This window comes from Puma concolor, chromosome A3 (genome assembly GCF_028749965.1).
Source record: "Puma concolor isolate L17-30 chromosome A3, mPumCon1.1.hap2, whole genome shotgun sequence".
NCBI lineage: Eukaryota > Metazoa > Chordata > Mammalia > Carnivora > Felidae > Puma > Puma concolor.
This window is the reverse complement of record NC_141669.1, coordinates 54473419-54501339: the sequence shown is the minus strand read 5'-3', so window position 1 is coordinate 54501339 and position 27921 is coordinate 54473419. Positions and strand designations below refer to the sequence as shown.

The 27921-nt window shown below is 37.3% G+C and overlaps 1 protein-coding gene and 1 non-coding gene across 6 annotated transcripts; one reads left to right on the top strand and one right to left on the bottom strand.

The window, feature by feature from the left end:
- Positions 1 to 889: 889 nt before the first annotated feature.
- Positions 890 to 27869, bottom strand: NFU1 (NFU1 iron-sulfur cluster scaffold). Of its 5 annotated transcripts, none has more exons than XM_086700953.1 (8): positions 27712 to 27869; positions 24349 to 24449; positions 17670 to 17742; positions 12618 to 12684; positions 8365 to 8479; positions 4300 to 4360; positions 2646 to 2820; positions 890 to 1052 (listed from the first exon to the last, which is right to left on the bottom strand). In XM_086700953.1, the coding sequence occupies exons 2-8, from the start codon at positions 24437 to 24439 to the stop codon at positions 1008 to 1010; spliced, it is 627 nt and encodes a 208-aa protein (XP_086557079.1). In that variant the 5' UTR covers positions 24440 to 24449; positions 27712 to 27869; the 3' UTR covers positions 890 to 1007. The 5 variants fall into 5 exon arrangements, with proteins under 5 accessions (XP_086557079.1, XP_086557077.1, XP_086557076.1 ...); XM_086700951.1 differs by having other exon boundaries at positions 17670 to 17805; positions 27712 to 27868; XM_086700950.1 differs by lacking the exon at positions 27712 to 27869 and adding an exon at positions 27259 to 27528.
- On the top strand, positions 6862 to 6968 carry LOC112869804 (U6 spliceosomal RNA). The gene has a single exon (XR_003224448.1). It is a non-coding gene; the product is annotated as a U6 spliceosomal RNA (small nuclear RNA).
- Positions 27870 to 27921: the final 52 nt, after the last annotated feature.

The window sequence follows — 27921 nt, the reverse complement described above, 5'->3', positions numbered from 1 at the left end:
CAAAGCAATCACCAGAGTCTGACCTAAATTCATCTATACTAGCTCAGGGAACAAATTCTCTAACCCCACTGTCTGGTTCTACGAACCAAAGGACAAAAATACAACCCTTATTCCAGCATTCACAAACGCTGGAGTTCTTCCTGTTTCCATCCCTAGCTTCCTATCCATACTTTTGGAGACCAGAATTCCAGAAATATAAGGTACCATTGTTATTTCCCTCTTTCCTATCCTGATAATGTCTGTGAACTATTGTCTCTGAATTGTTACAAAAAATGAGAGAGAAGGGTAATTTACTACTTTGGCTACCTCTATGGTAAAAAGATAACTGTCTAAATTTCTTGCATGGCACAGTCAGGAGTCAGGAGAAGCCAGTGGAAGAAGGACCAAAGCAGTTTCTCACCTTTTTTTTCCACAGACTATGCTTCATAAAATAAAGGCTGAACATAAGGCAGTTTTTCCTCAATTCAGCCTTATGTCAATGGAAATTCTGTGTATATTCTAGAACTGGGTTATCAGTTTTCAGCATTATGTTTGTTTGTTTGTTTTGGTCTTTTAGTGAGAAGTCATGTCCTATGTACATTGGGAGCTACTAGCCAAATACCATTTTTTTTTAATTCAGTAAAGATAGTTTCAAGCATTACACAAAAAGCTAACCCATTTTAGAATATTTTTAAAAACATTCTCCTTATTTACTTCTGTATAAAAAAAAGTAAATGAATTAAATGGGGGAAAATGAACTACTTCACACATTATGCAAAGAAGGAGCCATGAGAAATGAAGAACAAACATTAAAATATCCCTGGATAAAATCCACGTGTACAGAAGATGATTCAGGATGTTATAAATAACTCATATGAGGTAAAGCAAACATGCAATATTTATACATCAGTCTCTGAAAAAAGGGCGTATTTTATTAATCCTCAAGTTCCTTAGCAGATTAATAATAAAAGCTTGGTATATATTATCAAGAAGTCCAACTGCTGGGCCCAAAGAAAACTCTAATTATTTCAAGGTGAGTTTGCTTCTTTTTCATCAGATTCATCATCCATAACCTAAAACAAAAAACAAAAACAAACAAAACAAAGAGAATTTAAGAATTAAGAAAAGGATTAGAAATTGCTATTTTCCTGATTTTTACTCTTACTTGCTTACCTGAAATACTCTACTCTATAATAACACATGTCAATCCATTAACAACAAATCTATCAATAGTCCCCAAAGCAAAAGGTTTGTCTTATAACCTGGAATCGTAACAACACAAAAGCAAATTTAATATTAACAAATTAATTAAGTAGTGGTCTCTTTTGCTTGTCCCCCCAAAAATCTTTCAGTAGCAGAGTCTGAGCTGGATACTGACTATAGTGATTAACTAAATGGGATTTCCTAGCCACAAGACTAATGTAATGGACTGTATGTTTGTGTGTTCGTTTGTTCTTCCCAACAGTATTCTATTTACTTAAATATATTCTGGGCAGCCACACCAAACTGTTATTATAAAAATATATATTAGAAAAATGAATCTCTAAAAAAGTAAAGGAATAAAAGATCATACTAGCAACTAATTACTTTGGTCTTACTCAGATAAAAATTCATTTTAAACCTTAGAAAAATATGAAGACATTTATTTCTATGAAGTTAAAATATCAGAAGAATACTAACAAACACCTGATTTAAAAAATGAAAAGATTAACATCTTTTCATGGGTTAACATATTACTCAGAAAATAAAGACCAACTCCTTTGAAGAAGAAAAGAGTTATATAAACCTAAGGAACATTTTTTTGTCTTCAACACACCTACTATAATTAAACACCAATTCAAGTTTATAATCTAACTACCAATTCATTACCCCATCTTGGACAAGTGAGCAATAAATGTTCCTTTGTCAATCCACCAAAGTGTCAAATAATCCAATTCTTTAAAAAGGCACGTAAGGCACAGAGACGATAATGGAACAAAAATAAGTTTTTCTCTTTCTTTTTTTTCTTTTAATGTTTATTTTTGAGAGAGGGAGAGCAAGCGCATGCACACAGGAGGGGCAGAGAGAAGGGGGTAGACAGGATCTGAAGTGGGCTCTGCGCTGACAGCAGAGAGCCCGATGTGGGGCTCAAACTCACAAACTGTGAGATCATGATGAGCTGAAGTTGGACACTTAACCAACTGGGCCAGCCAGGTGCCCCAGTTTTTTGTTTCTTTAAATCTAGAAGAATCTGGTTCTGATCCGACACTATCATGGAAATATAATTCTCTTATAGTTTTTCTTTTGGGTTGAGTAAAAATTACATCCAAGGAACTGATATTTTATAATCAATCTCAGCAATACTCAATTCAGAGAAATTTGTCAATCACTTCCTATTTTAGGCAGAACATTCCTAAATGTGGAAAAATATTTCCAAATACTTATTTAATACAAACAATGTATACAACGTGCATAACACCCAGGGCTAAGTGTTGCAGAGGAATACAAAGACCTGGATACGATTACAAGTCTCTCAAGGAACTTACCCATAAACATAACTCTGAAACAGACACACTGAAAGAGGCTTTGGACCAAAGCAGAGCTTAATTCCAAGCAGAGGACTGATAAGGCCTTCAAAGAGGAAATGGCAGGCATTGAATCTCAACTGTCATATAATATTGGCATACCTGTTCTACACCCTCTACTTCTGGAATATAAAACTGCAGCATGTTCTGAATTCCATTTTTCAGAGTAATCATTGAACTGGGGCAGCTGGTACAAGAACCTTGGAGTTTGAGCTGTACAATGCCATCTTCAAAGCCTTTATAGATAACATCTCCTCCATCTTCCTGCACAGTTGGCCTGCGGTCACGGAATATTTGTGATGTATGTAAGAGAACTGATGTATTCATCAAAAAAATTTAAAACAACTCAGGGCTTAGATGGTATACTGGTAACACTCACAAAGTTAGAGCTACCTATACAATAGAATGAGAACTGTAGTTAGTCTCATTGGTAACTCTCTTTTTACTTTTGGATAAAATGCCAAAATTCATTCAAACATTTTCCACTTATTATATTTTAATCTTGCTTGTTAATAATCTTTTCAGGCATTTAAGATCTCAAATTTCCTAATAATTACAGGGATTACTTAAGATAGACTCATTCATTTCTTTTGAATGAACAGAAGCAGACTAACATGACACATGCTGGCTTTTTTTTTTCCAGGTAAACTAAGTATCAAAATATAACATTAATGCAGAAAAATGCATAAACCATGTATGACCAATTAAATGAATTTTCACAGTGTGAACACACATTTGTCCCAGGCCAAGACACAATTTTAGCACCCCAGAAGTCCCCTTTGTACGTCCTCGCAACCAAAGGTAACCATTTCCTAATTGTTATTACCATTGTTTAATTCTGCCTGTTTTTTAACTTTATAATTTATAAATATAAATTCTATTTAAAAAACACACAGTATTTACTTTTTTGTATTTGGCTTATTTTACTCTTTATGAGATTCTTCCACATCATCACATAGTATTCCATTAAGTGAAAATGCCAGAATTTATCCCTGCTATTGCTGACGGACTTCTGGGCTAAATCAGGTTTTGGCTTTTACAGATTCTTGCAGATGTGTTTTGCTATACATATATATGATTGCTGGGCATATACCTGAGCATGGAATTGCTGGGTCAGGAATGCACATACATTCAGATGTAGTAGAAATGGCCATATAGTTGCCCTCTGCCCAGCTTCTCATGCTCTAGCCTCACACCAAAAATCAGCAAAATGTCCCACGGAAAGCCTTAATGAGCTTCCCTTCTCTCTAGGATCTTGTGTGCTTCGGCAGCTCTCTACTGTTTTCAAACGAAAAAAAAGTTATTGCATTTTATCTAGCTTTTCTGGGAGTTCTCACCGGGACCACTGCTCTGCTACAAGCAAAAGGGTAAGCCTGCGGTTCTCCACTCATTGAAATTTACTCTTTATGGGCAACAGCTTGAAAAAAGTACTTCCCTTTTCACAATCTTCCCGAACACTGTTTAACTCATTTTTTCATTTTAAGAAATTTGGTATTACAACAAATCAAACCTAGATGGTGACTGTGAACAATAAAGTCCTTTGTTATGTTTAGACAGACTGTTTTAACATTTTGAGTGAACAGATACAATGTACAGACTTTAAATTCAACTGCCAGGGTTATCGACTGTGGTTTACATTTACTTGTACTTATTAGAGTTTTGTTTTTTTTCCCTCATGGACAACTAAAAGTAAACTGCTATTATGAACATTGCCTCTGCAGTATATTTGATTTCGGGCAGAAAGATGAGCACATACCTTATTCTGGTATCTAACAGTTCCTTAATCATTGCCACAACTTCATCATCTTCTTCAGATCCTAGAAACGATTACAAATAAAATATATTAACAGTAGAAATTTTATATCCATGCAAATACAAGTATTAAAACAGGATGATTTTAACTTGATGTCTCATTAAAAAATAAAAGCACAGAACATGTAACTTGGTGTGGTGATACAAGAAAAATGGAAATGATGGTTGGGGAGATGAAAAGATCATTCATTTGATTCTCTGAAGAAAAATTAAGGAGCACTGGTCAACTTGACACATGGCAATACAGGTGAGTAACTGATATAACTTGACCTACTAATGATGTTTAGGGTTTGAATTTTTTTTAGTTAATACATTTGTAAACTTTCATCATCTTCAAGGATTGAAAAACGGCAGAGAAAAAAAGACTGCCTGGATTCTGATGGAAACTCTGAGACACAAAAGCACACCTACTTCATTAGTTAAGTTACATTTTTAATTTTTAAATTCAGTGGTTTTCAAGATGACAATGACACTAAATATAGATGTAAGCTTTGTGGAAATTTCCAAAATGTGCTACAAATTTGAATAAAAAAAAAATCAGTTTTTTCATTTTGGGTCATTTTTGTTTTCCTTTTACTTCATAAGGTTATATACCGATCTTAGCCAATGCCTTTTTAAGGGTTAAAAAACAATTTTTTGAAAATAATAAATAAATAAAATAAAATTTTTCTGAGAAATTTACCTTTAGGAAAACTAAAAATACAGATAATTCAAATTATACTATAATATACACTGGAATTCTGATACCAATGTAAGTAATAACTATCAATATTAAATTATATTAACTTTGCATCTTTTTTTAAAGTTTATTTACTTATCTTGAGAGAGACAGTGTATGCACACACTTGCACACATGGGAAACGGGCAGAGAGAGGGGAAGAGAGAGAATCCCAAGCAGGCTGTCAGCACAGAGCCTGACTTGGAGCTCAATCTCATGAACCATGAGATCATGACCTGAGCAGAGATCAAGAGTTGGACACTTAACCAAGGGAGCCCCAACTTTAAATCTCTTTTTTTATGTTCTTTGCTTTTTAAGTTTATTTATTTATTTATTTTTGAGAGAGAGAGCGAGCGAGTAGAGAAAGGGTAGAGAGAGAAAGGAAGAGAGAATCCGAAGCAGGCTCTGCTGTCAGCGCAGAGCCCTATGAGGGCTCAAACTCATGAACCATGAAATCAAGACCTGAGCCGAAATCAAGAGTCACATACTTAACTGAATAGGCCACCCAGGTGCCCCTTAAATCTTTTTTTAGTAAAAGAAATAAAATATAATAAAGTTAAAATTCTCTTTTGTCAAAACCTAAATTCCATTCCCCACTGTCACTTCCATAAACAACCACTACCATAGTTTAGTGTGTATCTTTCTAGTACATTTACATTAAATTTACATGTACAAATTTATAGATGAGATCCCACTACACATACCATGCTATACCTTTTTTCTATCTAATATAGCCTACAGTTCCATATCAGCATATATACATATGCCTTAAATTTAAAATTTATTTTTATGTTATTTTTAGAGAGACAGAGTGCGAGTGGGGGAGGGGCATAGAGAGAGGGAAACACAGGATCCAAAGCAGGCTCCAGGCTCTGAGCTGTTGGCACGGAGCCTGACGAGGGGCTTGAACTCATGGACCGTGAGATCATGATCTGAGGTGAAGTCAGACACTTAACCAGCTGAGCCACCCAGGCACCCCGATATATCTCAATTTTTAAAATAGCTATGCAGTAATTGTATAGATTTCTTTTCATTTAGCTAATTTCTTGGTTATTTCAGTTGTTTCCAGTTTGCTACTATTTCTAACAATCTGCAGCATACACTCCGGTGTAAAGAATGATCAGTGTACTTTTGCAAATGTATCTATGAGATAAATTCCTAGTGGTGGGATATTTGAGTCAACACTTGTGTATTTTTCAATTTGGGGAGCTGTGATCAAGTGGCTCTACAAACATTCTATCAATTTTACATATATATCCACCAAGAACACCTATAGCTGTTTCATGCATTATTTGAAGTTTGCATAAATGGTATATATGTAAGAACCTGTAAATAAGCATATCCTTTGATTTTCCTTTTTCAATTAGTATTTTCTTTTATATCTTTTCACATTGTATCTCCCAATCTAGTTCATTCCTTTTAATTGCTGATATATTTTTTAAATATTTCAATGAACATGCTTCATGTACTGTTTTATGTACATTTATAAGATTCATTTCGGGTATATATCTAGAAGTGGAAGTGTTCATCTAAAAGTGACTATACAAATATTTGTGTGTGTACATATATATGTACGTAAACACACACATGACAGTATCTTTGTGATAGTAGAGAAAGGAAAAATTTCATCAACAAATTGCAATAACCACAGCTAATACTTACTAAGCTCCATGTGCACTTACTCTTCCAAGGGCTTTCCACAAAATTAACTTATTCAAAAGGTACAAAAAGCACAAACCACAAAGAAAAAGATGAATATATGTGACTATATTAAAAAGAAAAACTTCTGTGCTTGCTTCAACAGCACAAATACTAACACTGGAATCAAACAGAGAAGATTAACATGGACTCTGAGCAAAGATTACATGCAAATTCATGAAATGTTCTGTCTTTCAAAAAAAAAGGAAAAAGAAAAATTTCTAAATGACAAAAATCCTAAACACAGTGAGAAGGTGAGGAACGGTTAGGGAGGTTATTTGCAATGAATATACCTAACAAAGGACAAACACCCAGAATATTTTTCAAAAACCTGCTAAAATCAACACAAAAGAGACAACTTAATTTTTAAACAATGGGAAAAGATTATGAACAGGAAATTTACTGACAAGAAAAATAACGGCCAGTAAACATATGAAAACCTTCAGGCTCAGTGCTGATCAAGAAACTGCAACCAAAACAGGATATCATTTACACTTAACATACTGATTTAAAAAAAAAAAAAGACACTAAGTGATGATAAAGATGTAAGTTCAAATTCTTATATACTGCTAATTAGCATATAAATTAAAATAATTTATAATACAGCAATTCTGGTTTGAGGAATATATTATAACAAAACTTTTCACATATGCACAGACTTGTACAAGGCTGCCCACTGCAGCAATGTTTGTAATAGAAATTAGCATAAATAATTCACTTGACCATAAGGAACAAATTAAGTGTAGTTTATTCATATAATAGAATACTATCTAGAACTTAAATAAACTAGAACTACATTTTTTCAAAATGGATGTATTTCAAAATATGCTCAGTGAAAAAAGGCTAATTGCATATAATATACATTATTTAAAGTTTAAGAACAAAAACCAATACTATATATTCCCTGCAGAGACTTTTATGTGTGTAAAAGTTTAAAAAACAAACCAAGTTTACACAAATCTCTGGAAGTAGAAAGGGGAAGGGATGCAGGTTGTGGAATTTTGGTTGTGTCTTCAATGTTTTACTTAAAAATGGGTTATATAGCAATTGTGGCAAAAAACTAACATCTATGAAATCCGAAAAGAGAGAAAATTGATATACATTGTATTATTTTCTGTATGTTTGAAAATTTTTATAATTGAAAAATTTAGTTTTAGATAATCAATTTATACACAAGTTTTCAAAAATAATGGATGAAACTAGTATATGTGAAGTTCTGTTCCATCTGGAATTGGTTCCAGAGTTAAATATGGTACAATGATAAAAATCTGTATTCTCGTGACTACTTTTTTTTTAATGTTTATTTATTTTTGAGAGAAAGAGAGAGACAGAGTGTGAGCAAGCGAGAGGCAGAGAGACAGAAACACAGAATCCAAAGCAGGCTCCAGGCTCTGAGCTGTCAGCACAGAGCCTGATGTGGGGCTCAAACTCATGAACCATCAGATCATGACCCAAGCTGAAGTCGAACGTTTAACCAACTAAGCCACCCAGGCGTCCTAGTATTCTCATGACTTTTGAAATCAAGACAAATGTGAGGAAAGTAGAAACTTTTTTTAGAAAATGAAAATAAATATTAATTATCCAACATATTACCTGCTTCTCCTGAAGATGTTTCCTCAGTAACTAAGGGTAAGCCAGAAGCAAAAAAATCCATGATTGTTGCATAAATATCTGGTTTCAGTAAATTCCAGTCTAACTCTTCACTTTCCTGTAAATATTTAAAGGAAAATGCTGTATTTCTAATCAAAAGCAAAGACTAATACAGAATAACACCCTGAATCTTTTAAGAATCGTTTCCTATATATATCCTATACTATGTAATAGCACTCATTTCTGGAGAACACATGTTAATTCCAGTTCTTAATAGATCTGGTTTATAATGACTTTTAGAAGATATAATCTTAGAACATTCCTCACGCATTTATTCATTCATTCATCAAACTTGTGTTAAGTGCGCTGGATATACCATGTCTTGTACAGGGGATAAAAGATATTTTTTCATGTGGTGAAGAGAGTTAAAATACTGCATGAATTCTGTGTTTAGAGAGAATGATAAAGAGATTTCCCATTCTTTTAAAGAAAATAGGATACAGTTACTTGACCAAATATACAAGATAACCCCCAAGTATTCAAAGAATTCAACTTACTATCTTACTCAAGAGTAGAAGAAATCCAATGACACAACTGTAGAAGCAAAACATATAATATGGTGTCTTATCTATGGCCGTTGTGCTAGAGGGCTTGTGGACCTCCAACAAGCCTGGCATCCTTAAGAAAGAATACTTAATTACGTGACCTCTCTGTCGGGTCAACTACTTGATTCCATTAAAAAAAGGCAGGATTGGGGCACCTGGGTGGCTCAGTCGGTTGAGTGTCCGACTTCGGCTCAGGTCATGATCTCACAGTTCATGAGTTCAAGTCCCACAACAGGCTCGGTGCTGACAGCTCAGAGCCTGGAGCCTGTTTCGGATTATGTCTCCTCTCTCTGGCCCTCTCCGACTTGCACTCTTTCTCTCTCAAAAATAAATAAACATCTAAAAAAAAAAAAAGGATTATGGGGCACCTGGGTGACTCAGTTAAGTGTCCAACTCTTGATTTGGGTTCAGGTCATGATCTCACGGTTCATGAGATGGAGCCCCGAGCCCTATGCTGGGCTCTGCTCTGACAGCATGGAGCCTGGTTGGGATTCTCTTTCTCCTCTCTCTCTGTCCCTACTCCATTTGCACCTGCATTCTTTCTTTCTCTCTCTCTCTCAAAAAATGAATAAACTTAAAAAAAAAAAAAAAGGATGGGATTATTAAATACCTTAATAGTACGAACATCTGAAAAGAGAAAGGGAGCATGTTTTATTTTAGTTTTTTAAAGGGGAGCTCTTTAGGAGGAAAAAGTATTAGATGCAATCCATTTAGATTCTCAGGAGATTATCAGCTAGTGCCTATCCTTAAATACTATTAAAAATGAGTCTACATGCATAAAAGGGGCTATTTTTGTCATGGACTAAGAACCAACTTAGAGACAGTACACAGAAGACAAGATAAATGCGCACTGCTGTGGATATAAGAACAAAACTAGTGAGTTGCCTTAGTGATTGGGAATGGGAAATAGTTCTAGGTAACATTTTAATAAATTATTTGGAAGATGGATCAGAGGGCTACCTCAAAATCTTCATCAAGTAGTGGGCTCTAGGGGCATCTAGGTGGCTCAGTCAGATAAGCGTCCACCTCAGCTCAGGTCACAATCTCGCAGTTCATGAGTTCAAGCCCCACATCAGGCTGTCTGCTATCAGCACAGAGCCTGCTTCAGATCCTCTGTCCCCCTTTCTCTCTGCCCCTCCTCTGCTTACACATGCTCCCTTTCTCTTTCTCACTCTCTCCCAAAAATAAACATTTAAAAAATTTTTTAAATAAAAATAAATAATAGGCTCTACTGAATAGGGAAATATTGATAATAAAAAAAAGAAAACTATTCTGTCTACATGGGGAGGGGGGGAAGCAGTTTATTTATTTAGAAAAAAATAAGAGGCACCTAGCTGGCTCAGTTAGTAGAGTATGTGATTCTTGATCCTGGGGTCATGAGTTCAAGCCCCATGTTGGGCATAGAGCTTACTTAAAAAAAAAAAAAAAATACTGAAAGTATCAAAGTTATTTCAAAGGATGGAAGAATAGAAAACTATCTTTACTCTGCTAAAGAAATGAATGATTCAGGGGCGCCTGGGTGGCTGAGTCGGTTAAGCATCCAACTTCAGCTCAGGTCATGATCTCACGGTTCACGGGTTTCAGCCCCATGTCAGGCTCTGTGCTGACAGCTCAGAGCCTGGAGCCTGCTTCGGATTCCGTGTCTCCCTAATAAGCATTTTTTAATAAGCATTAAAAAAATTTTTTTTAAAGGAATGAATGATTCACTTTAAATAAAGGGAAATGGGCAATAGCCAAAGTTATCAAGTAGATGAGATAGTCTATAATGAGGAAGGTAACTGAAAGAAAACAAATCTACTACTCTACCTATTAAATATCAATATATGCCCTAACTTAGATTATTTATTAGTTATATCATTTCACTTAAGGAAAAATAGTGGAGCTAGAGAAATTCCAAAAAGAGTAACTAAATTATAAACAAAAAAGGAAATAAAAGATGACTTACCAAAATCAAATCAAAGAAAAAAAACAACTCTGAAAGACATAATCACATGTTTTCATCTAAAAAAATTTTTATATGCCATGGCCTGTACATAATAGGACTAAAAAAAAACTTGTTAAAATAAATACATAATTTGCCATTTATAAAATGAAGACAAGAATACCTAGTTCTAAGAATTAAATTAGATAATATATATAAAGCACTTCTGCTATGTAAATGCCATACCAGACACGTTGGAAATATTAAACAAAAGCTGGTCCTCCCCCAACCCTTAAAAAATACCAAAGAAAACAAATTAAAGAATAGTAAAGATAGGCCAGATGTCTCTAAACTGGTAAAGACATGGGATCAGTCAACACAGATTTACACACCACAATCCTTTTGACAAAAACCTGAAAATTTAATCTACAAAATCTTAAATCATTGTTTCGTTCTACAAAAATTTCTCAAAGTGCATACTATGTGCCAGGCATTGTTCCAGGTGAATTTAACAAGATGGACAATCTCTATCTTTAAGGAGTTTACATTCCAGTACAGGAAAGACAGGTAATAAAATTAACCGAAAAAGAAAGTGACTAAGTGACAAGTACAACGAAGACAATAAACAGGGTAATGAGCTCCTGGACAGATGGCCACTTCAACTAATATGGTCAAGAAAGGACTTTCTGAGAATGTAGGGCCACTAACACTTTCAACAACAGGGAAAAACATTTTACAATCAGGATATCCGCAAGAACTATGGCCACTGGGATTGCCACCACGGAGGAAAACCCTAATTCTCCTCCACACATAAAGAGCTACAAGAGAATGCTGGACTATTTGTATGTACCATGTCACTAAACCAGTCCACTGTTATCAGTCCGATCCGTGCATCAAGAACTCAGAGCAATCCTTTCAAATTGCTTAAGAAGAGTTAAATGGAAACTTTCGATTTTGACAAGATACTGAAAAGTGATTAAGTTCAGTGCATACTATCAATGAACAGATCTAAAAGTATACATAGTTCAAATTTAAACAATTTGAACTAATTTCTCACTAATCTAGTAGACTTAAAAATGAAACCACCTCTTCTAGCAGATACCACTTCAGCTGTTGGATTGGGTAGCATATTTACATAGATTTTTTTTTTGACACTTAGAGGTTAACCAAGTGCTACAGAACTACACAGTGCACTGCTCGTATTACAGCAGGATGTATAATGTGGGAGATGCCACGATGAAAAGAGCCCATTTCGAATGGAGACACATATTCATGCTGTTGGTCAAATATAGAAACATATAGTTTGATTATTTGTTTCTTTTTACTCTCTCATTTTAAATTAAGAACTAGTAAAAATATCAAAGCCACCAATAAAATTTCAATTATGAAATAAAAAAGGATTAGTAAAAAAATAATAATTGGAGCCTAAATTCTAGTTCTGCCCAGGTTGAGTCCTGGCCCTGATGTAGGGTAGATATATAATCCTGGATGCTGCATTTAACCATCTGAAGCTAAAGTTTTTCTCTTTTGAAAAACAAGGGATTTGGATAATTTCAACTTGAAAATTCTACTTAATAATTAACTTGAGAAATGCGAGAAGTAAATTTAACTTGAGATTTTTGGTACCAATATGCATAAAATACATTAAGAAAGGAAATTCGGAAAGGAATGTTGGACTCGGAAAAAACTAAAAGAACTTCACATTTTATTTTATATAATCCTATGTTTACCTTTGTAACAGTGATGAAATCTGGTCCAAAAAAGACACTTTTTACTCCTTCAATCCTAAATAACTGCCTGTGAATAATAAAAAATAAGAGATAATAAAATGCTTTATTATAGAAAAGTTTAAACATAAAGGTGGAGAGAAAAGTAAAAGCATTTACATACCCATCACCAGCATGAACAATTCACAGCCAACAATTATCAATTCATGGCTAATCTTGTTTCATCCTCTTACCCTCTGATCTAGCAATTACTCTTAGGTATTTACCTAAGAGAAATGAAAACATGTTCCACAAAGATGTGTACATGGACCTTTATAACAGCTTTATTTATAAAAGCCAAAAAAATATCTGGACACATCCATCAATTAGTGAATAACTAAACAGACTGTGTGTACCTGTACAATATAGTACTACCCAGCAATAAAAAAGAATAGACTACTGGCACATGCAAAAACAAAGAGGACTCTCAAAAGCATTATGCTAAATGAAAAGAAGCCAAGGCTGCCTGGGTGGCTCAATTGGTTAAGCATCTGACATTGGCTCATGGTCTCATGGTTCGTGAGTTTGAGCCCGACATCAGGCTCCACGCTAATGGTATGGAGCCTGCTTGGGATTCTCTCTCCCTCTCTCTCTCCCCCTCCCTTTCTCCACTCTGTCCCCACTTGTACTCTTTGTCTCTCAAAATAAATAAATAAACTTAAAAAGATATGTAAATAAATGGGGAAGGAAGGAAGGGAAGAAGTCAAACACAAAAGACTATATGGTGCCATTTATATGAAACTCTAGAAAAGGTAAAACTGTGGTGGCAGAAAGAAGATCAACAGTTACCAGGGTGACAGATGTGTGAACTAACTTTATTGCGGTAAGCATTCTGCAATACACATGTATATCAAGTCAGCACACTGTATACCTTAAATTTACACAATGTTTTACATCAATTATATCTCAGCAAAGCTGCAATGCATTGCCATGAAACAAAATAGTTACTAGGGTATGAAAATGAAACAAGAAGAATGAGTGCAAATAGAAATGAGGGATTTCTGCAGTGATAAAAATGTCCCTATGTTTTTATTTTAGTGGTAGTTATACAATTATATATATTTAACAAAACTCTGGACTGTATACTTAAAATTGGTGAATTTCATTTCATATAAATTATACCTCAATAAAACTAATTTTTAAAATCCTCTAAGATAGGAGGAAGGGAGGATTACAATTTGAAAAGCCCCTACGGGATTTTGAAATGCACCTTCCTTCCCGCATCACTGATATATGTACCATACATACCTAGTATACACTCCAGAGCGATTTCCTTTTTCCCTTATCCCCTTTTAGGAATAAAAGCTGATATACTTCAAAAAAGGTTACAGTTTACCTTTTCTTTGTTACTGAAAGAGTGTTACTGGAATTACTATTTTTTTTTTTTGACGTTTATTTATTTTCAAGAGAGAGAGAGAACAAGCAAGCACATATGCACACAGGAGGGAAAGGCAGAGAGAGAGGGAGACAGAGAATCCCAAGTAGGTTCCCGCTGTCAGCACAGAACCCGATGCAGGGGTAGATCTCTCGAACTGTGAGATTATGACCTGAGCCAAAATCAAGAGTTGGACACTTGACCGACTGAGCCATCCGGGCGCTCCCTGGAATTACTATTTTTAAATTATTTAGGAATTTGTCTGAAATGTTGTCACCCAGGTCCTCTACACAACCATTCAACATTAAATTTATAAGAAGTTACAAGATACTTGGTTGCATAGTATGATCCAATAAACCCAAGCACAGACCTACAAGTAGGTCCTCTGATTGGCTCTGTATATCTGCACTGTTAGCAAAGCTTTTTTTTTTCAAATGAAAGGACGGTGCGAAAAATCAACCCAATCTTTGGGCCATGTCAGTCAGGGGAACTGCTGTAGGCAAGAGTTCATAGGTTCTGTCCCTAAAGAAAGAAAAAGCTGGAAAGGTGTTTCAAATAGACTAAACATGCTTTGCCATTTAGGTTACTTTCCTTAGGACAATTCCAACTCCTGCAATGTCCAAGATATGACACCCAGAACTGAACACATATCCCAAACGTAGTCTGACTTATTCAGAGCACAAAGACTGTTACCTCTCTTGAGCTGGACCCTAGGACTCTGTTAATGTTTGACTTTTTTGAGTACTGCATCATATCCAACAGAAATAACTGAAAGGTCAGATTCTTCCATCCTGTAATTGTGCTATTCATTTAAAAAATTTAAATAACAAGGCTTAACATTTGTTCCTGTTAGATTTTACCTTACTTGCTTTACCCTATCATTTTAGCCTAGTGAAACTTCTTAAAAATTCCTCTGAATTTTGCCATGTAACATACAAACAATTCCTCCCACGATAAAAACGATAATTTTATCGTTATTAATGCTGCTGACAAAGAGAATTATTGAATAAATATGGCAACCACAGAAATACTACAGATACTAAGGATCCTCTTACATGTCTCTAGAGACAGATTTACACTCGACTTACATTTCGTTGTCGTGTCCATAAGGATAGTGAGAAACAATTCAGATGCCTCTCTGAAGTAAGATACACTATCATTTACTCATTCATTCAGTTACTCATTCAACAAATACTTGGAAACTTGCTAAATATCTGACACTGTGCTAAACACCAGAGATACAATGATGAGCAAGACAAACTGGTCTCGGTTTTTCAGGAAGCTTACATTCTAGCCTAGAGCAAAAACATTCTCTGTTAAAACAACAAAAACGAGATTAGTTTTGCTTGACTGAAGATAATAAATTCTGTGAATCCAGGAAATGAGCTACTAATTTGAAAAGGGCTTTTGCCAACTGAACATCTGACAGAAATAATCTCCAACTTATCTGTAAGTGAACAGAGTCTTCTTACTTTTATATTCTTCCTAAATACAAAAGTACATGAATTCATTCTTGATGCAAACATTTCAAACTATTTATATAAAGTGAAAATGACTCTTGACCAACCCCTCCCCCAAGTTCACTGTTACCAGTTGGGGGTACATTCTTCTAGACCTTTATGTTACTATATTTTTGTTTTGTGTTTTTTAGCTTTATATACATAATAATCATATTGTACTCACTGTTTTTTTTTTTTTAAATGTTTATTTATTTTTGAGAGAGACAGTGTGAGTGGAGGAAAAGGGAGAGGAAGACACAGAATCTGAAGCAGGCTCCAGGCTCTGAGCATCAGCACAGAGCCCGACGCAGGGCTTGAACTCACAAACTGTGAGATCATGACCTGAGCCGAAGTAGGACACTTAACCAACCGAGTCACCCAGGTGCCCTGTACTCATTGTTCTGCAACATGCCTTCTTCATTTAACTGTGTGTCTTAGAGGCCAGTCTGTGATAGTAAATGAGGGTTCTCCTCATCTTTTTTAATTATCTGCAGACTATGCATGAACAAAGTTTACTGAACTCTTCCTATTGATGAATATTTAGGTTGTTTCCAACAGGTTACCATTACCAACAAGGCTGTAAGGAAAGGAACATCCTTGTATCACCTTGTGTACATATGTGGATGTTGTCTAAAGTGGTTTACAACCCCACTAGTAACTTGTGAAATCAATTAGGTATTGAACGGGACTTTAATACAACAGAATAGAATAAAGAGAACAAGGAAAGAAATAAGAACGTATTACACACTGTCAGGATGAAAATTGTCTCATTGAATACCTGTGTGTAATCTATCTAAATACATGTGTATATATGTACTGGGTTGTAATATAAAATGTTTCTTAGTGTCACCTGCATCAAAAAGTATGAAAAACAAATGCTCTAAGATATATTATAATAAGTGGCATCTGTAGGTCAAAGGAAATGTGCATTTTTATTAATGAGAAATTAAAAAAAACACACCTGAGATAAGCATATTTCTGGTTCCCATAAATAAGACATATAAAACAGCTGTGTGTACAGAAGTAGTTAATCTAAGCTTTACTTTCCAAATATTCCTGGCAATCAGTATCAGACTTACATTACCAAAAATTTTAATTGATGCGGACTCTAATATTTTTTTAGGTTTATTTATTTATTTTGAGAGAGAGAAAGAGAGAGAGTGCACACACACAATTGGGAGAGGAGCAGACAGAGAGAGGGATAGAGAGAATCCCAAGCAGGCTCTGTGCTATCAGTGTAGAGCCTGACACAGGGCTTGATCCCAGGAATCATGAGATCATGACCTGAGCTGAAATCAATCAGATGCTTAACTGACTGAGCCACCCAGGCACCTCAGGACTATAATATTTCTTATTATAATGTCTCTAGCTATTATTAAAAAGAGGTTCATTCTAATAATTTTATCGTTTGTCCTTCATCTGACATACATTTAACATGTCTTAATCTAGTGAATTTTATTTTTTTGAATGCTTATTTTTTTATTTTGAGAGAGAGAGAGACAGACAGACAGACTGTGGGGGAGGCCAGAGAGAGAGGGGGACAGAGGATCTGAGGTGAGCTCTGTGCTGACAGCAGACAGCTTGATGCAGGACTCAAACTCACAAACCGTGAAATCATGACCTGAGCCGAAGTCAGCCACTTAACCAAATGAGCCACCCAGGCGCCCCTCTAGTTAATTTTAAAACGGTCTCCCAATGACTGGTCTTTAAAAAATCATGGCAAACCTGATAACTATTATTATTTATAGTTCTGAATGGAATATTTTAGAAACTATTTCATTTTGAAATATCTAAAAATTTAGCTATCCTTAGGGAAAAAAATGAACAAGTTTTCACTGTTTTTTTATAAACAGTTTTAAATATTCGGAATGGAAATTTATATTATCGTTTTAATAAATTTTTTTAAGTAAAAATACAAATTCTTATTTAGCCATGATATAGATCTCTCAAATACATCACTTTTCAAGGGTCCCCTAATATCAACTATTATTTTCCTTTATCTCTTACCTGAAAAGAAAATAAAGCATTCTCTACGTTGAAAACAGTGCAGTACACATAAAAATGCGATTACTAAATGAGGCTGCCTCACCCCCAAAGTCAGTTATGTTTCTTGGTAAAAGCAAATAAGAAATAGCAATATACCTAGCCAGAGGGGAGCGAAATGCTGCAGCTGGTGTGGGAAAATCCATGGTCCTTGTCTCAAGAACTGGTTTTCCTGGAATAAATTTTAAACTGTTGGGATTTGGGGTATCTTGTGTTTGAATAAACATGTATCTCACTAAAAGAGAAAAAAGAAGAAAGAATGTTACTCCAGAAAAAAATGGTAGTTAAGTTTATGGACTATGAAGTGCTCATTTTCAAAGAATCAAAAGAAGTAAAAAAAAGAAAATAAAGCTTTATTGTCCAAGCTGATGAAATAATTTTTAAAGACAACAATGAACTTTATCAATATAGGATAAATGCATTGAATTTTATATTAATACTGATTATTTGGGGCCCCTCGGTGGCTCAATTGGTTAAGCGTCCGGCTTTGGCTCAGGTCATGATCTCACGGTTCATGGGTTCCAGCCCTGCGTCAGGCTCTGCACTGACAGCTCAGAATCTAGAACCTGCTTCAGATTCTGTGTCTCCCTTTCTCTCTGCCCCCTCCCCCACCTGTACCCTGTCTTTCTCTCTCAAAAATAAACATTAAAAAAAATTTCTTTTAAAGAAAAGAAAATAAGGCTTTATTGCCCAAGAAGCCAAAATAATTTTTAAAGACAACAATGAACTTTATCAATATAGGATAATTGCACTGACTTTTATATTAATACTGATTATTTAGTTTTGTTACTCAACACTTTCTACCGATATCCTACTTAAAAAAAATTTTTTTTTAATGCTTATTCATTTTTTGAGAGACAGAGAGAGAAAGAGAGAGAGCGCACGAACAGGGGAGGGGCAGAGAGAGAGAGACACAGAATCCGAAGCAGGCTCCAAGCTCTGAACTGTCAGCACACAGCCCAACGCAGGGCTTGAACCCACAAACAGTGAGATCATGACCTGAGCCGAAGTTGGCCACTTAACCAACTGAGCCACCCAGGCATCCCAGCAGTATCCTACTTTTAACGAGGAAGGCATATCATCATTCCAGAGTCTTAAATGTATTTTATTTGTTGACTTAGTACTAATGGCTATCGTAATCATAAATCATCATCACCATGATATTAAAGACAATAAAATGTTAATTCTTTTCTTTCCAAAGTGCTTCCATTCTTTTATTATTATTTTTTTAAATGTTTATTTATTTTTGAGAGAGACAGAATGAGAGTGGGTTGGGGCAGGGAGAGAGGGAGGCGCAGAATCCGAAGCAAGCTCCAGGCTCCGAGCTGTCAGCACAGAGCCCGATGTGGGGCTGGAACTCACGAGCTGTGAGATCGTGACCTGAGCCGAAGTCGGACGCTCAACCAACTGAGCCACCCAGGCACCCCTCCATTCTTTTATTTCTTTAAAAAATGTTTACGTATTTATTTTGAGAGAGAGCAAACGCATGTGCATGTGTGTGCACAAGGTGGGGAAGGGCAGAGAGAGAGGGAGAGGAAGCTCTAGCTGGACTGTGGACCCAATGTGGAGCTCAACTCCAGAAACCGAGATCATGACCTGAGCTGAAATCAAAAGTCAGATGCTCAACTGACTGAGCCACCCCAGAAGTTACTGGTTACCATTCTTTTAAAGACAAATTTATAATAGAAACTAATATTTATTGTGTATGTACTTACTACATGCCAGAGACAGGGCTGAGTGCTTTATATATATTTAAGCCTTTAATAATACTATGAAGAACCCCTATTACAGTAAAACCTTGGTTTGCAAGCATAATTCATTCTGGAAGCATGCTTGTACATCAAAGCAAATTTCCCCATAAGAAATAATGGAAACTCAGATGATTCGTTCCACAACCAAAAAAATATTCATATAAAAATGATTATAATACTGTAATATAATATAAAATAATACAGAAAATACAAAATATAAGGAAAAAATAAACAAATTAACCTGCACTTACCTTTGAAAACCTTCGTGGCTGGTGTGAGGGAGGAAGGTTATTGTGTAGAATGACTTTTACTATCACTAACAGAATCACTGAGCTGTCTACTGGCTGAATGGAATCTTTTTCTGCCTGGGGGCCAATGTATATGCTCACACGGATGTTGACTACAGTACAGTATTAATAAATTCTTGTCATATACTGTATTTAATGTAACTGGCAATAAAGCCAGCTGAGCTGAGGAAAGGTCTATATCTGCAGGCAGCCTGAGCTAGAATGAAGCGAAGCATTCCTAAGCTTACTCTTGTATGGAAAAGCAAAGGACTGTCCCTAGGTGCTTTGAAGTGACAAAAAATACACTAGTGGGCCCTTCCCAACGTTCTGAAAAATCACTGATTTCTGCCAAACACCACGGCCTGAGACTGAGCGTCTGAGCATGGGAGAGGATCACTCACAATCCCGCAGTGAGAGAGAGAGAGAGAGAGAACTACTGGCTCAGTTGTGATCATGTGACGTCTGGCATCATGTACTACTCATACTGTAAGACATCGCTCGTTTATCAAGTTAAAATTTGTTAGAAATGTTTGCTTGCCTTGCAGAACACTCGCAGAACAAGTTACTCACAATCCAAGGTTTTACTGTATTCCCATATTACAAATGAAGAAACTGAAGCTTACAGTTAAGTAATTTGCCCAATGGTATAGCCAGTGACATTATAAATTATCGTGAAAGTGGAAATCTACGTGAATTACTTTCTGGAATATTTTTAACTTATCTTTACAGGTTCTTTTTTGCTTCTTCTAGGGCCAAGAAGGAATTAAGAATGAATTCATTAAAGGAGTAAAAAATGAACAGAACCTTCACTCTCCTACCTTGCTATTATGATAATAGCTTGTAGGACAAAAGATAGTACTGGGGTTTTAATAGTCTTAAAACTACTAAACAGGTCCTGATTATTTATTATGAAAATAAACCTTCCAACCAAAACAAGACAATTCTCATCTTAGAGCAGTACACTGAAATAGATTAATTTATTTAATAGTTATCATGTGCTGGGCCACGATGCTAAGCACTCTCTGTGAATTACATAATTTAATCCTTCCATTCTCTCAAGGAAACACCGTTTTTATCCTATTTTATAAATAAGGAAACTAAAGCTCAAAGTCACTCAGCTAATCAAGAGACAGAGACAGGATTCAAGCCCCACCAATCTCCTACCATGGACTTGCTTGACCACTATACATACTGCCACTCCACACTTAGTGTTTAGCATTCAGAGGAAAATACATTTAAGATCAGTCTTCCTATCCTGTCATAATCCTCGTATCATACGTCTAAGGAAAAGCAGTAAAATATCAAAAAGCAACAGTTTTATTTTATTTTTTAAGTTTATTTACTTATTTTGAGAGAGAGAGAAAGCGTGAGTCAGGGAGAAACAGAAAGGACCCCAAGCAGGCTCCATCCACATTGTCAGCACAGAGCCCGATGTGGGGCTTGAACCCATGAACTGTGGGATCATGACCTGAGCGGAAGTTGGACGCTTAACCAACTGAGCCACCCAGGCACCCCCGGTTTTATTTTAAATGAGAAAGAGAGGGGTGTCTGGGTGACTCAGTCGGTTAAGTGTCTGACTCCTGATTTCCGCTCAGCGCATGATCTCACAGTGGTGAGAATGAGCCCCTGGTAGGGCTCTGAGCTGAGTGTGGAGCCTGCTTAAGATTCTCTCTCTCTCTCTGCCTCCTCCTCCACTCACATGCTAAAATAAAAAATAAAATAAAAAGTAAATTAGAAAGAAATCAAATTTGGCAAAATATATGATTGGTATGGAAGTGCTTTTTTTACTCATTATAAGAGAAGATTCTAATTTGACAGCTGAGAGTGGTTTTTGCCCCGCAGCCAAGCAGCCACCTAACTAACATTGTGTCATTTCCTTGGTGAAGGAGAAACTGAAACTAAAACTCCCATACATTTTAAGTCACTGTCCTGTAAAGATATCACTTGATGACTTGGTAACCGGGCAAATCCTAAAAAAAGAGAAAAATTTTAAATGATAATCTCAGGAGCACCTGGGTGATTCAGTAGGTTGAGCATCCAACTCTTGATTTCATCTCAGGTCCTGGTCCCAGGTTGTGGGGTCCAGCCCCACTCTCTCTTTCTCTCTCTCTCTACCCCCCACCCCTCCTCTGCTCGTGCTCTCTCTCAAATAAAAAAATAAGTAAAAATAAATTAAAAATAGTAATAAAAATTAAAAAATAAATTTAAAATAAATGTTTAAGTTAAAAACAACAAAAATAAAATAAAATGATAACCTCATGGTCCAAATACTTTTTTCTTTCTTTTTTTTTTTTATTTCAGAGAAAGAGTGAGTGAATGCAGGTGAGAGGAGTGGAGGGAGAGGGGGAGAGAGAGAGAGAGAGAGAGAGATAAAGAGAGAGGGAGAGAGACTCTCAAGCAGGCTCCACGCTCAGCAAGGAGCCTGACTCAGGGCTCAATTCTATGACCCTGGGATCATGACCAAACTGAAATCAAGAGTCAGACGCTCCACCAAATGAACTACCCAGGTGCCCCAAAGTCCAAATACTTGATATAAAATACTTATACATCCAACCAATCAATTCCTCTGAAAATCTGTGTGACTTGGGAACAATTTTTCAGATGGAACATTAAAGAAAGGACTGCCGGGGCGCCTGGGTGGCTCAGTCGGTGAAGCATCGGTCTTCGGTTCAGGTCATGATCTTGCAGTTTGTGAGTTCGGACCCCACGTCGGACTCTGTGCTGACAGCCTGGAACCTGCTTCAGATTCTGTGTGTGTGTCTTTCTCTCTGCCTCTCCCCCACTCATGCTCTGTCTCTCTCTCAAAAGTAAACAGACATTAAAAAATAAAGAAAGAAAGGACTATCACCAATTTCTATAAATATAAAGACAACAAGCTTCTTTTAACCTTGGTTATGACCAATCATTTGGTAAGGCCTTTCTTAATAATTTATTGGTAACCAAAATCTCTGCACACATTAAACACTGTACCACAATATTTAAAGAATTGAATCTGGCATCTTTCTTTCTTTCTTTTAAAAGCTTTTATTTGAGAGAGAGAAAGAAAGAGTACACAAGTGGGGGAGAGGGGCAGAAGAAAAGAGAGAGATAGAGAATCAAGCAGGCTCTACGCTCAGCTCAGAGTCCGACGTGGGGCTCGATCCCACGACCCTGGGATCATGATCTGAGCTGAAATCAAGAGTTGAATGCTCAACCAACTGAGCCACCCAGGCACCCCATGGCATTTTTCTACTCAGTCCATTTGTGTACAACTATACATGCAGTAAGAAAGGTTTTTAGAAATACTTGAAGGTAATAACTGTAAACATGGGGCACCTGGCTGGCTCAGTCAGAAGAGCATGCCACTCTCGATCTGAGGGTCATTCAACCCCCATGTTGGGTGTAGAGATTACTAAAAACATAAAAACTTTAAAAAAGTATAAATGTAAAAAAAAATTTAAGACAGCATAATCTATATACACTTTTTGAAGTAGAAAATATATGATAACACAACATAAGCTTTCTCTCTTGACAATGAGCAAAGCTATTTCAAAATAGGAATTTGACTAGGCATTAACAAAATCATTCCAATTATAGTCTAAACTGGATTTAATTTGGTATTTCAGAAATGACACCCAGGTCCATCATCCAGAAAGATACCCCTGAATGTGTCATAAGGGTTCCAACAAAATAGACTGATCTAAAATAATTTTCCTATTATGCTTGGTCTAATAGGTAATAGGTAGGCAGAAGCTCTTCCAAAACTATAGATGTATGGTGCTTAAAGTTAGTATCAAAGACTATGATCAGTGGGTTTCCAATTTGAAAAGCATGAGGACCACATAATTCCACCCTACAAAATTTAAAAGTCCAATTAAAGTAGCTTAACATGCTGAGTTACTATTTATGCCTAAATTTTCATTCTGTGATTCAAGGAGACATGCAAGGTTCTCCTCTTCTTGCCCCAATATACAGGGGACGTAAGGTCTCTTATCTACCCAGATCTAGATCATGTGGTTAGCCAGAGTCAGCCACCTGCCAGAGTACAGCCACAAGGTGTTCAAGGCAGTGATAGAAATGGGAGAGGGCCCAAGAGCTAAATCCAAACTCTTATAGCTCCATAAGTACACAAAGGCACAGATTTACACAGACACAGAGAGACAGCTCCCAAGGTTCCCTAACCACATGACACTGGTCACAGTTCAATAATTTTCAAATCCTGTCTTCATTATTTCCAATATTAACAAAAATAAAAGAAAAAAAAGCATGTAACATCAACAAAATTATCAAGAAAGCCATAGTTAATTGATTTGGATGCAAAAAAAGAAAAATTACATCGAAAGTACTATTTCCTGAAGCCTCGATGAAAGCTAGAAATTTACTGATTTTAGATGCATTCTTGTCAAAATAAGAAGGGCAGGAGCTTAAAATACATACAAGTTTTTTAAGCAAACCCATTTGTAACTTCTTTTTATATTTTCATTTCAGAAATCATTTCCTGAACAATGTTCCAGAAGATGTGTTACACAAGATACCGAGATTTCATAGATCTATTGGACACTGTGCTCAGGATTCTTGAAATCTAATGCCAAGCATACCTGTAACAGTCAAGCATGAAGCTATGATATAAAAAAACGCCATGTTCTTTTATGCATCTGAATAGGAAATTTACAAACTCTCGTCTTTTATGATCCACAAAATGTTGAGCATAGTTTCATTAGTTTCTGAAACATAATTTGTTTTAAAGAGATGAAATTTTACCTGTGTTACACAAGGTTGCAGGCAGTGGGAAAAGCGGTCTTTGTACAAACTGATGCAGAGGCTGTTTTGTCATGGTATACAGATTCATCATAGGACAGAATCTACATTTAAAAACAAATAAAAATGACATTTCAAGAGATAATCTTTTAAGCTCAGTTTCTACTTCTTATACACACACATATATATATAAAAAATGAAAATAACAACAAAGCTGAATTTTCATTCTCCATCCACATTATTTCCCCTTCTTTAGGCAAGCAATATCTGCAAACAATTTAAAAACATGAGCTCAAATGGAAATTTATAGTCTTGATAACTGAGTGTACACAGGATTGTGCAATATCCAATGCAAGAAACAGAAATGCAACTACATTTGTGATTTATAACCTGGATTCCCAGACTCTTAGCTATGCATGAAAGATGCAAAGAACTACCAATTGCTTTTTTCCTTCTTTTCAAACTTTAAAAAAACTAGGTGACAGAGTCACATGGTTCAAAATTCAAAGGGAACAAAAGTAAATACTTTGAAGTCTCCCTCCCTTTTCTGTCTCTACCATCATGCTTTCCTGGAGAGAACCAATACTACCTGTTCTGAAAGGTATCTCAATACTTCAAAAAGTCTAACAGAAAGTGTACTATTCTCCTCCAAACCGCTAAAGAAGGTAATAATCCATATATGCTTTTATTTTTTTTAAGTTTATTTTTTTATTTTGAAAGAGAGAGAGGGAGAGAGAGAGAGGGAGAGAATCCAAAGCAGGCTCCAGCTTTCATCACGGAGCCCGATGTGGGGCTCGATCCCACAAACTGTGAGATCATGTCCTGAGCCAAAATCAAGAGTCGGACGCTTAACACACTGAGCCACCCAGGCTCCCCTGTATATATGCTTTTAGACTGGAAACCTCTTAAGCCAGTGTTTGTAACTTTGGTTATTTCTCTGTGATAGAGAAGTACCAATTGGTTATTTTTTCATGGTTTTAACAAATTAAAAATGAAGGGAGAAGGGAAAACAAATATTACCAAAAAAGGAAAAAAAAAAAAACTTCAGTAAAAATTTTTAGAAATCTGATGCAAGTTACTTTAAAATCCAGTTTACTTTAGAATACTACTGCTATCAGGATGCCTGGGTGGCTCAGTTGGTTAAGCATCAGACTTGGGCTCAGGTCATGATCTTGCAATCTGTGGGTTCAAGCCCCACATCAGGCTCTGTGCTGACAGCTCAGAGCCTGGAGCCTGCTTCAGATTCTGTGTCTCCCTCTGTCTCTGCCCCTCCCCCACTTGTACTCTGTCTCTCAGAAATGAATAAACATTAAAAAAAATTTTTTTTAAAGAATACTATTGCTTTCTTCACAGTTTTCATTTCACAGCAGTTGCTAAAGAATTTTAAATATATACATGATCACTTAAAAGTATTTTCTCTGATTATTTTTATCTGCAAACTCATTAAGGGAAGGGGTGTCTCCATTTCTGTGCCCCTCAGCAGCAAGCATGACGGATGGCCTCAGTTCTTCATTTCTAAAATGAAATATTCACAGCTACCTCAAAGACTGAGCCAGAAAAGGATCCAGATAATCCATGTAAAGTGCATACATCAGTGCCTAGCCTTGTAGAGTTCAGTAAATGTTGGCTACCACTATTATTATGTGATAGGTGCTCAATTAATTACTGAATGAGGTTTAAGGCTTGGGGTGAAAACATTTTTATCCATAGCTCACTGCCTAAATCTTGACTATGCTGGAATATGGGAATACACACTGAAGACCGGTATTCTTATCCCTTAGGCCCACAGAAAAGGCAACAGAATGGATGGATACTGTGACACAGATGGGTTTAAAGTGACAAATAGTAAAGGAGAGGGGGGGCCTCGGTGGCTCAGTCGGTTGAGCCACCAACTACTCTTGATTTGGGCTCAGGTCATGATCTCAAGGTTCAGGAGATGGAGCCCAGTGCCAGCCTCTGCACTGGCAGCATGAAGCCTGCCTGGGATTCTCTCTCCCTCTCTCTGTCCCTCCCCTGCTCATATATTCACTCTCTCAATCTCTCTCTCTCTCTAAATAAATAAACTTAAAAAAAAATAGTAAAGGTAAGTTCAATTCTTCCAGTAAGACATCTACCAAAACAGCACAAGGGGATAGTAGGTGACTAACAAATCTTTCAGCAAACTTAATGCTTTTAAATTTCAAGGACATCGTTAGCACTAAAATCCCTAACATTCACTGGGTGAAACCCTGTAGGCCCTTTTGTCCTTTTGTTCCAGTGGCAAAATCAGGGTTCGACACCTACTTAAGTTATCAACCCTTTTCATCTAACCAACGTTGACAGATGTCACTGGGAGGCCAAACTCAAAGGCGGGTTGCACAAAAGGGGAAAAAACAAGGCAACATAGTGGCTCTAGGTGATACGGGGGAAATCTAGGGGTCTAGATTCTCATCAGAGTTCCATCACTTAGAAGCTATATGACCTCATACAGGTCACGTCCCCTTTTCTGGGCCTACTGAGAAAATGAGGAATTGAGGTATTTTCTCCCATTCTGTAGATATTTTGATTTGTGTTTAAAAAGCAGAGGGACTGTACATGATGGAAAGGCTGGAGGGGACCACACTGATTTTTAAAATATCTCCTCCGTGGGGTCTCTGCAGCCAGTCTCTGCGGGCCTCCCCACCGCAGGGATTCAGGCGCCGGATCTCAGCGCCTGGGACCGGGCGCCGCAGATCCCGCCCGAATTGAGGGCGCAGCGCCGCCTCACCGAGAGGCGCCCACCTCGGGGCGAGACCCCCAACTGAAGCGACGGGGGCGCACCCGAAAGCTCGGTCAGGGGCACTTCTGCCCACCCCGCTGCGGGGGCAGCGGCCACTCCGCTGGTTAACTAAGCCCGGAGGCACGCCTGTGCGGGGCTCCTGGCTCGTCACCTACCGCCTACACAGCCTTGCGGCTGCAGCCGCAGCTCCCCAACCCAGGCGGGCCGCCGCTGCCATCTTAGTCCGAGTGCGCAGCAAGTGGGGCAGCTCTCGCCGCTTCGCCTACTGGCGGAAGCCCCGCGCAGGCGCAGGCCGGCCAGGAGCGGGACAGGCTCCGTGGAGAGCGTACCCTGCCGGCGGCGGGCGGTGCTGCTGCGGGTGGGACGGGAACCTTGCTCCCGGCTCCCGGCAACCATTGCCCACCTACACAGTAAGCCTGGACCAGGGCTGGGAGAAGCCCCGGAGACGCTTGCGCAGGCGCCCTAGGTAAGGCACGACTCAGCACACATGCGCGCAGCAGTGCTTGGCTTTTCCTTCTTGATGGGAGCTTCTGCCGAAGGATGCGTGCACCGCAATGCTGCTCTCCAACCGTAAACCTGCCCATTGCCATTAGTAGGATCCTGCTCACCCTCGAGTCCCAGCTCAATGACTGCGTCAAAAGACTCTCTGGAGCATCCCCTCGAAAGAGTTGTCACCTTCAGCGAGATGCCTGCTCTTCTCCCTTGGGGCTGCGGTTGGTTCTCTTATCCTTCTGTTAGGCTGGGCTTATAGACCCACTCATCTTGGACCAGTCCCCACAGGACTCACCTCCTGCAGCGCTGCCCTTTGCTTTATAAAC

Bases quoted from the DNA above. Each gene is read 5' to 3' on its own strand.
- NFU1 (XM_025932247.2), bottom strand. From the start codon at position 27,320: ATGGCAGCGGCGGCCCGCCTGGGTTGGGGAGCTGCGGCTGCAGCCGCA. The intron at 24,450-27,258 runs GTAGGTGACGAG...TTTTAAATGTAG, and splicing joins GCCGCAAGGCTGTGTAGGCG to ATTCTGTCCTATGATGAATC. The intron at 2,821-4,299 runs GTATGTGCTCAT...CCGTGACCGCAG, and splicing joins CTGTTAGATACCAGAATAAG to GCCAACTGTGCAGGAAGATG.